This window comes from Egretta garzetta, unplaced genomic scaffold (assembly GCF_000687185.1).
Source record: "Egretta garzetta isolate BGI_Z169 unplaced genomic scaffold, ASM68718v1 scaffold233, whole genome shotgun sequence".
In the NCBI taxonomy this organism is placed as follows: Eukaryota; Metazoa; Chordata; class Aves; order Pelecaniformes; family Ardeidae; genus Egretta; species Egretta garzetta.
Window position 1 is genome coordinate 820,480 of NW_009259194.1, and position 10,693 is coordinate 831,172.

General features: G+C 41.6%; 1 protein-coding gene across 2 annotated transcripts; it reads right to left on the reverse strand.

The window, feature by feature from the left end:
- Nucleotides 1-2,691: 2,691 nt before the first annotated feature.
- Nucleotides 2,692-10,262, reverse strand: KCTD9 (potassium channel tetramerization domain containing 9). Of its 2 annotated transcripts, XM_035891386.1 has the most exons (11): nucleotides 9,722-10,262; nucleotides 9,004-9,047; nucleotides 8,730-8,826; nucleotides 8,148-8,206; nucleotides 7,420-7,548; nucleotides 6,740-6,807; nucleotides 6,578-6,637; nucleotides 5,980-6,129; nucleotides 5,489-5,594; nucleotides 5,090-5,223; nucleotides 2,692-4,912 (listed from the first exon to the last, which is right to left on the reverse strand). In XM_035891386.1, exons 1-11 carry the CDS (start codon nucleotides 9,895-9,897, stop codon nucleotides 4,796-4,798), a joined length of 1,140 nt encoding a protein of 379 aa, XP_035747279.1. In that variant the 5' UTR covers nucleotides 9,898-10,262; the 3' UTR covers nucleotides 2,692-4,795. The 2 variants fall into 2 exon arrangements, with proteins under 2 accessions (XP_035747279.1, XP_035747280.1); XM_035891387.1 differs by lacking the exon at nucleotides 6,578-6,637.
- Between the last annotated feature and the right edge of the window lie 431 nt (nucleotides 10,263-10,693).

The following is a 10,693-nucleotide window of genomic DNA, read 5'->3' on the forward strand; positions in this document are numbered from 1 at the left end:
CTGTATATCAGACATGAAGGAAACAGCCCTTTGGTGCATAAACCAGAGCCTGTGATCGCACACGTGCACGGAGCAATTCGCGTGCTCCTTTGAAAGTCTTCTCCTTCATCTTTAAATTGAGGTGCCTTGACTTTCTTTGTCCAATAAAATGCAAACTAGTATTAAACTGATCAAGCGGACAAGTATATTTGATCGTAAATGTGCAGGGGAGGGGACCCTCTTTGTTGTCACGATGGGGTCTCTTGCATGAGTAGGATTCCCAGATATTTTGTACTTTATATATATATGTGTGTGTCTGTAAATGTATGCACTGACGTACTTTGAGAGTTCTTAGTTCTTGAGAACTTATGCACTGTGGTTATACAAAGGTGTTGATGCTATTTGCATACAGGAGTTAAATTCAGTAATTTTGACTGCAGAACTCTTAATATTTTTATGTTTTTTTTTATCCACCTGGCAGCTATTTTGTCTTGCTCTGCACAGGTTTATGTGCAATTGAACGTATCGTGTTTACTGTTCCTCAAACATCCTCTCTTCCTGCTCCCATGACCTCTTTGAGATTAATGGATTAAAAGTAATTTAATAAGTAAATAATTTAAGGAGGATTTAGCAACTCTAGCAAAGAGTAGTTCTTCCTGCTCTAATGCTCCTCCTACTCATGGCGAGAGTAGCCAACATTTAACTGCAGCTGATGAACGGATCAAGCTGTGAAAATAGTTCGTTTCAGTGGGAGAAACGTTACTTCAGCGTAGGCACATCACTTTAGAAGTGAGATTTTCCTGTACCGGTGTTTTAAGACTCCTTCCTTCCCTGATGAGCCTGGCAAAAAATAAGGTTATTTAACGATAAACAGAAGGGTTTGTTCATCCTGAGGGATAACATTTAAAGAGGGAAGGGGGCCTGCTTAGCCCAATAATTGCGCCTCATTAACCCACCATTTTAAGCTAGGTCTAATGCCAGCCTACCCTTAACAACTTTCAACAACCGTGTGTTCTCCACAGGTTTCTGTTAGAGCTACAGAGCTGACCTGCCAAAGCGCGTCAGAAGAGCACGGAGCTGCACTGCTTAGTGAGCCCTTCCATCTCTTCTCTTCAATTCTAGGCCACAGTTGTAAGCAGAATAGAGGAGCTGGCAGGTTAAAGAAGAGCTTACAGCTGGGTTTGGTTGCCCACAAATGCTTTTACGGCCCTGTGTAACGGAAACCAACCAACTACTCTGATTTTGGCAGAGGCAGAGTCTGCATGGAAGGCTGATCCGAGCCTGGGAGTGCTTCAGCCTGGGCTTGCCAGGCAGGTACCAGCTTTGGGCTCTCAAAAAAGATCAAAGTGTGAAGCTGGGCTTTTATCACGTGCCCTCTCTTTAGTTTTCAGACACTGGAGTAGGGTTGGTGTAGACTTTTCCGAAGAGCTCCCAGACCTTGAAGTGCGCTAGTTTTTCTGGTTTGGGGACAGTAATCCGAATGCCTGCCAATGCTGTTAAGCATCTACATGGAAGTCAAGGACGTGTCAGGAAAACCTGGGTTTGTGGGTTCCCATTCCAAGAATCAAGACCTCTCTTTTATCAGAAGTTTGGAAAGGTGAATCCTAACCTGTGGAGTCTCTTAGGCTTTTTAGACAGCATTCCCAACCCACAGAAGTGTCCTGGGGGTGAGAAACCAAAGAAAGAACTAGATCTTTTCCAGTTTTGTTCTCTGCAGAACAGGGTGCTCTGCAGCACTTGGGCAGATGAGGGTGGTGAAAGCCTGGCAGGGGTTGCCCAGAGAGGGGGTGGAGGCCCCATCCCTGGGAACATTCCAGGCCAGGTTGGCCGGGGCTGTGAGCAACCTGATGTGGTTCAAGGTGTCCCTGCTCCTGCAGGGGGGTTGGGCTGGGGGACCTCTGGGGGTCCCTTCCCACCCAAACCAGTCTATGATTCTATTTGTATTACCACTGTTGTGAGTTTATTGGACTGAGGTCATGAGCGCTTCATAGGCCAAAGTCAAGGCAGGGTTTTTTTTCTTCCAAAGTGCTTTAGCACTTCCTTATTAAGTAAGACCCAGTTTAGCTGCTTGTGCTGTGCGATGATCATCTCTAACATGGAAAGTGTGTTTTAAATAGTGCACATACCTATGTAAAATTGTGGCAATGACTTCTGACTCCAGCTATTTTATTAAGCAAATATGAAGGGTGGGGGCAAAGCAAAGCTGGAAAGTGTTGCTGATGAATGACAAGGCAAAAAAACCCCCATGAACCTTCTCAAAGTGAACGTGTCAGAAACACTGCAGCAATCCCCATGCCTCAAGGTAGGCTTGCTTGTCTCTCTCACAGGTAAGCTTTATGCTTGGAAGCAAAAACTCCTTTGCTTTCTGCCACAGTGCAAAGTGCCTGTGTGGAAGTACAGACCTCTCAAACTCGGTCTCAAGCGTGGGCAATTCCTCGTTTACAGATGCAGTCCATTTGACAAAGCACTGGCTACCTACAACTCCAGGCTGAAGTGATGGTCAGGGTCTCATGAAGGGCAAACCCAACTTTATCTGCAATATTTTTAAGTTTGTATAAAAGGAGCTATCAAAGTTTAAAATGGTGTTTTCTTCTAACTTGCTGCCCATCCCATCAAAGTCAGGTAAGATTGATTTTTTTTTTTTTTTTAATTAAGACAACCAAGACAGTTTTATTTCACACTTTTATTAATGCAATTTAAATTAGGCTGGAACCTGCAGTTTCTGAATAGGCCACGTTGGGCCATTCATACAGCTTTGTCATAGCAAAAGAGGTACCTTAAATTCATCTGTGAATGAATGATGCCACATGCTGTGATTATTCAAAACATAGTGCTTCAGTGATTATGAAAATAGATCTTTTTTCCATACAATATTTTACTTCTGCCAGCTACAAAATATGATAAAGAAAAATAATTCATTTATTTCTCTAGCCCTAGGAATCTTCTTCTACTGCAACATACACACCACTCTCAATGAAAGCGATGAGGTGGGAGAAAGGACTCCAAAATCACACTGAAATATTTCCCTTGAATCTATAGGTGTATTTCATCGAGGATACAGTGTTGTCCTAGAGCCAGATCAAGAGGCCTGGGAAGCAGGAGGAAATAAAATCCCCATTCTGAACCACATGGCTGTGGGATTTGGAGTCCCAGAAGTTCATGTCATATGCCTGAGTCAACTCAACTTGAAAATAAGGGAGAATCCTGCAATTCTCCCCAAACAAATCATATACTGGTCCTGAACTAAGCTTTCTAGACTGATGACAAAGCAGCATTTGCATAACAACTACTGAGGCAACAAGACTTGTGTTCAGAGGACTGGAACTCTGCACTGCAAGCAAAAGGCAGCCCACTGAAGTAAGCGTGGAACTCAAGCCACCGCTAACAGTATCACTTTCTGTGAGTTTTAGCACACATTGGTTCTTAACTTCCAGTAAGAGCTGTGTTTCCTTAGATTCAAGGTTAGTTTTAACTTTGGGGTGTTTTAAGTAAGCATCTGAGGTAAGAGTTCTTGATGCACCTTTTTTATTTTTTTGGTATAGTTTCTTCATGTGCTTTTTGATTGCTTATAAAATAAATGTGGTGTTAGATGAGAACTAGATTGATACTACAGTGGAAACAGCTTATTCGATGAAGTGCACCACCACCTGAAGAGATGCTGTGAGGCTTTCTGCACTGCAGAAGTCACATAGTTCCCTCTTTGCTCACGGGTAAAGCAGTTGTGGAAAGGGCACACTGCCCTGTGCAAGACGCTTTTACAGCCGCTTTAAGCAGGCCCAAAGGGGAATACTAAGATCTGGCTGGGGAAGGGATTATGCCCATGCTTTCAAGGATTCAGTGTATGAGAGTATTTGCATAGTACATTGAGGGGAAAGGGGTGCCATTTATTCATACTGGAGTAATGACGGAGCACGTGCTGTGGCCCCAGTGCTTACCTCTCTACTTTGGTGACAGTATTGTGTTCTCCTGTGTACATTTAATTCCCCACAAAGAATGAGAAAGCTACAGGTACTCCAGTTTGGAGTACTTAGGACATGTGAAAGCAAGAGAACTTTTCTTACCAGCTGTGATTGATTGTGAAATTTCATACTAATTTGGGAAGGATTTAAATAAGCCATCCGTTTTCTGAGCAGGGATGTTTTAGTGAGAACTACATCTGTGCTGTATGCGGATCCCTTCAGTGGAAGCAGCTTCCACTGCATGTTTTAGAAGATGATGAAGCTGGTCTATACCTGCATTCAAACTACTACAAGGCAGTATATTACCTATGGTGACAGCTAACTACTGTTTTCACCCCAGAAGAGTACCTGGCAACATCCTGGGGACATTGTCTAAACCACATCTGTCATATAATACACTGTGCATGAACCAAGAAACTAACTGTACATACACTAGCCTAACTGTAAACCTGAACTTCGTTGCTACTATACATGAATAACATTTTCTATTCATATTGCAGCTACAGATTTAATAAATAGAATTGCATATATTGTGCTTTATAAATTAAAATGCATTCCAAAGTGAGGCAATGCTAAACAATGAATCTATTTAAAACCACCCCCCTCCAAACCAGCCGCACATTCTGGTTCTAGAACCAGCCCACATCCTCACTCTGTTCACAAAGGTAGAAACAGTGTCTGTTTATACCTCTTAAACCAAAGCTCCCTCCCCTAGAAGTGATGAAAGAAGAGTTTACTTAGGCACTACTGCAAATGTAAGTTGTCTAATAACCGTTACTTGGAACTTAATAAGGGGAGGAGGTGAAGCAAGTCACAACAAATGTTTTGATTCCTTCCTCTTCGGCATATTCTCTTCCCTATCTGACGCTCTGAGACATGTGCAAAGGTGTCAGCATCTCTTCAAAGATAGCTCCTTTTACATTGGATCCCCTCAAGTTAGCTTCTTGTAGATCACAACCCGATAGATCACAGTTCTAAAGGGTAAAAGAAAAATTAAATGTTAATTGACTGTACCCAGAACATGGTTCAAAACTTTAACTACATTTATACAGAAACCACCTATACTTCCATAAATTTCAGTGTAAGCTTCTAGCGTATCGCTCTATAAACTAGAGTTGACTGGTTAGTATCTAAAATGAATCGTAACTCACTTCCAAATCAGTTCCTGCCAAAGTTGCTCCTCTAAGATTGCAGTTTTTTAGTTTTGCGTTTTTCAGTGTTGCAACTCTTAGATTAATTCCTGTCATTTGGCTGCCTTCCATGTCAACGCCTTTCAGGTTAGCACCTGAAACACACAGAGTAGTTTTATAAGGAAAAACAGTCAGAAACACAGTAGTACCAGAATGATGCTTCCTCAGAGCCATGTGAATTGACAGAGGTCAAGGCAGAACTTGGAATTTAATGATTATATGGTTGCACACTCAGTCCAGTCTTTGGGGCCTCTTCTCATGAAAACGGGGATTGGACAAAGCACAGCAAAACCTTTCATACAGATTTACAAAAGCGCAGTTCAGTTTCCAAGGAGTACCTAACAGGCAAAAACTTCCTACCTTCCAAATTAGCTTTAAGGCCTGAAGGATCTTCGAAATTGCACCCTTTCAGAGATGCTCCTTCTGCATTGGAACACAGCATCTTTACCCCTTGAAGGTTTGCACACTGATAGAGACAGACACGTCAGTGAGATTCATAGAAGCGCAAAGATGAACAATACCAAAAATGATCAGAATATAGTTTTCATTTCTGTTTTGGAAGTGGATCCTATTAAAGCACAACAGCCTTGTTACTGTGAGGAAGTATAAGAACTTGCTGTACCATTACTTCTCTGTCATTAGGAAGGCAGATAATTCTGACCCGCTGCCCTTTTTTTTTTCCCCTTTTCTAAACTTAAGATAGCTTCAAAAGCTTTTAAAGTGATCTAACTAGAACAACTGCAGAAGATATTGAAGAACTACATGTTTTACACTTCTCTCTTGTTCCAATTCCTCTTCCCTTAAAATAACTAAAGGACAGCCCAGACTTCCCAAGGCGCAGCGGTTCTTACATCCAGCACTGATCCAGAGAGGTCAGCTCTTTCAAGGTTTGCACAGCACAGGTTGGCGTGTGCCAGGTTGCAACGGCTTAGGTTAGCCATCTTGAAGTTTATGTATCGAAGATCTAGACGTGAAAGGTCTGCTCCACTGAAATTGAGACCCTAAAAAACAAAACCATAAACCCAAGAAGTTACAGAAGATAAGGTGTAGCTCTGAACAGAGAATCACGTATACGTACATGTGTATATAAATATACACAGATATAGATACACACAACCATCTATTCTACTACATAAGACTGATGAAATGTAAATGCAAAGCTATCGAGCATTGTCCTTGGTTTTGCTAGTGCATTTTAATTTAAATAGAACAGCCTAACAAATTGCCCCTCCAGGAAACCTTCAACCTCCAGAAGCAAAGCTGCCCAAAGAGCACACTTGAATTTCACGTTAAGGTCGCTCTGCCGCAGCTTGGAATCAAAACTCGATTAAGGAGTGGGGAACAGGGGGGAAGCACACGTCTGCATTTCATGCTGTCGTGTAACACTGCAGGATATTTCACTGCCAGACACCAACACCACAGATCAAGACAAAGCCTGCATTTTCGCACCTGACATCGGACAAACTCCTTTCGAGATATAGGAGAATGATCCTCAGCTGGCTGTGAGTTCTGTTGAGAGAGTTGTTTAAAAGCTAATACAGATAGGACTAAATTATATATATTGCCTGGAATAACAGGACACGTATTTATGTATTAAAGAAAACAAGTTACCTTAATAGCTACTTCTAGGTGTTCAATTAGCGAATCGATACCAAAAAACCTGGCTTCTTCCAAAACACCTAATGAAACAAAGCAATATTTCTTATTTACAGGGAGCCATTAGACAAGAGAGCACTTGTCTTCCCTCACTGGAGAAGGCAGTGTATAGCCACACCAAGAACACGCCAAAACGTTTGGGTTAATCCATTCTTACTATTGGTTAACACATTTGTACATTTTAAGAGCACTAACAAAGATGAACAGATCCCTTGAAGTTTAAGGAGTCTCAGAGAAATGCATGAACTAATAAAACTGACAACCACATACACTATATTAGATGTAACTGGATAGAGGAAAAGCAAGCTTGCTTGCAGTTAAAAGGAAAAAATAACTCTGAGAGGGTGTTTCCAATACCAATATTACATTAAAGATCTCAAATCCAGACATACAGCCACATATTAATCCAGTATGGAGAACTGTTAATGCTCGCAAGATAAATAAGTTTAAACAGTATATCTTCATTAAACCAAGCGTGTGGAATTGCAATGCTTGAGAATAAATCCACCAAAGAAAAATCCCAAACATTTAGATGAGCATACAAGAGTCCCACTGACTTTATCATGTTTACCGGAGGGCAAAGTTTAGCTTCTAAAGAGTAATAATTTAGGAGATGTCATACAGGTAATACCTACCTAGCAAATTAATGCCATCATTTACAATGAGCTGTCCGTGACGCAAATAGTTCAAAATTGGCTCAAAATACTCTGGACTGCGGTCAATTAGGAATGCGCCTCTATGATCTTGCTTATTTCCCCAAGCATCTGTTTCCACAACATATATATAATTAAATTTGATATATTAATAGAAAAGCATTTGCTTCATTTCAGATTTTTATTACCAAAGGGTACTGGATTATGAAACGTTCCACTTGAAGGGGTGTTTCTTAGAGAAAAGGAAGGAAAAGAGGAGGGGGAAATCACCTTAAAACAAACTTGGTCCTGCCATAAATAACTAAAACATTTTATCACGTAGATAAAAATAATGGCTAGAATAAAAGCAGCATTAAGATTTTAGTCTGCCCCCATTTCCTAAAGGCTGTCTCGTACAGGTTGCTCATTGATTCTGTCGACAAAACTGAGCAAGATGCAACAAGATGAAAACCTGAAATCAAACAAACAATAAAAGACCCCCATATTTTAGCTATGGATGGAAGTTACATTTTCAGTTTGTGAAATGATAAGCATGACATGGGCATCGCAGAAATACACAATTATAAAGAAAAGATTATACGTCCTGCTTTGATACTGTAACATACATTTGGTATCTTAACTTACGAACAAGAGGCTCAACATGATAGTCCCCCTTTGCCTACTTTGCCGATTTGTTACTTAAAAAATAAAGTTTACTTCAATATACGAACCTTTATCTTTAAACATGTGGGCCAACATACTGTCAGGTTCCTTGTTAACCAAAGTGCTCCTAGAAAACAAAGGCAGCGCAATTTTCTTTTTACAATGGGAAGTTTTGCTCAAGGGACAAACTTGCTGGTTGGAGCGTGTTTTCTGCCCTTGACAGCTTGAAGGCAGCAATGGTGCCTGAGACACATTCCGACAGCTACAACATCTTACTGATTTAATTTCCTATTTGCGTGATAGCAGAATACGTTTCTGACCTGAGGTATTGTAAAGGTATTTTAAATACAAAGCACTTAGTTAACTGAAATACGCCAAGGATAAATCCAGGTCTGTTCAGGCTTTTCGCCACTTTTACTTCATATGTAAACGGTTTTAAGAATTAATTTCTTGCAAAACTGTGGTAGCAAATACAAAATACAGAGAAAGCTGCACAAGCGAAAGACCTCCTTCTCCATAGTAAATTATTTTTCTAGCTCTTTTTCAAGAGCACCTGAAGCCTCACCAACTGAATGTACATTACCAGCCGCTATAACAACTTTACTGAAATCAAGTCCTTTAAGAACAAAACCAACTAGTTGCGTTTTTACCGTGTAGTGGTGAAGTATCGGCCTCCAACATTGAGTGTTAACCAATCTGTGTGTGACCCTGTTAGTTCTTCATGAGGTCTCCCATCAGTCTGAGGATCTGCACAGATGAGAAAGACACAATAATTATTAGCAAAAGGGTGAATATTTCTGAATCCTCCCTATGGTAAGAGGTATCTTCTGAAAACACCAGAAAATAAAATTTTAAATTTACATTAAACAAACCAAAACCTCTTTCCATTAAACAAAAGGTTAAACATAAGAATTGCAGACTTACCAATGAATGGTTCCCCTTCACAGACAAACAAAACATCATCATCCCTGAGAGAGGATGGGGCAGGGGGAAGGGGAAAAAAAATAAAAGAAAGATTAATCATAATTTTTTGCTCATCCCATTGATGGTGGCAACCCCTCCTGATCAGCTGCAGGTAAATGATAATCAGTTGCCGCTAGTTAGAATGCCAGTATCTGATTTCTATCTTAATTTTGCAGGATCCAATGGGCTGTAATAGGACTGACTTCACTAGAGATGTTACCTGTATCAACCAGGTAGGGATCACTTCTGTTACTCAACCAGTTTAGTTTTACAAAACAGTTGCTTTTCTCCCCACTCTGGCAGTATTCTGTAAAGCCAAGTAAATTGTAAAGCCAAAGTAATGCCAGAGTTTGTCTCCTTTTCAAAAAAAACGCATCCAAGTGCTGACTAGAGTAGGGGGATTTTCCTGGGACATACTGTGAATCAACCCAGGAGGATGTTTAAAGGCATAAAATGCAGCTTGTATCAAGTTCTGATTCATCAAGACAGAAATGCTTTGAAGTTCAAAAGACAGTATGTTTTTCCTTGAGGCATGAAAGCGCCTTTGGACATACTGGCTGGAAGTGATACTATCTGGTTTTAAGGAAAGCACTGGTTATTGATTAAGCTCAGAGGATTAATAGGCTACTAAGTCTCTTAATCTGCATCCATGATTTGACTTTTATTGGCTAAGCCTTACCTAATCAAAGCGATATCATCAATGAGTCCACCTTTTCCATTGTAAACACTGGTCGCTTTTATTCCAAGCTTATTACTGGCCACAGACAGCAAATCTGATAAAGTCCCATACACAGCCACCACCTGTGGGAGAGAGAGGGGTAGCTGTAGGCACTGTGTCTGTACACTTTCTGTCATTTCAGACTTACTACTAGGGCTACCAAGATCTCTTTAGAGGGGAAGAGGAAGATATGTACGGAAAAAAAAGGAAACAACCAGGCCAACTTTGATGTTAGAAGTGTAGCTGCCTTAAAATGGGGTGACTCGCGTGTCTTGCCCAAGACTCAATGCAGAGCTGGCAGCAGCAGTTGAAAGAATGAGTGTTGGTGCTGTAACAGTATTATGGTTCGGGTATTTATTTCTCTAAAGAAATACTGCTATTTGTTCTGCTCCAAGTCTCTCCTGATTTTATTTCCCACCAAAGATTGAACTACAAGTCAGGTTAGCTGCCTTCAGTGAGGTGGATGAGAAAAATCAGGGATCACGGCCAGCATAGAATGATAGAATCATAGAATGTTTTGGGTTGGAAGGGACCCCCAGAGGTCACCCAGCCCAACCCCCCCGCAGGAGCAGGGACACCTTGAACCACATCAGGTTGCTCACAGCCCCGGCCAACCTGGCCTGGAATGTTCCCAGGGATGGGGCCTCCACCCCCTCTCTGGGCAACCCCTGCCAGGCTTTCACCACCCTCATGGTAAAGAATTTCTTCCTTAGATCCAGCCTAACCCTCCCCAGCTTCAGTTTAAAACCACCCCCCCTTGTCCTGTCCCAGCATTTGGCAGCACCGCATGGCGGGGCCTTTTCCGACGCTGCTGGTGCACTGCTCGGGCCTAGAAATGTATTTTCGCTCTGCAGACGCTACCGCATCGGTGTCAAAGGAGCGAGCCGAGTTTAAGGAAGGGGCCTGCACGGGCGGCACCGGAGCCCCGACCCC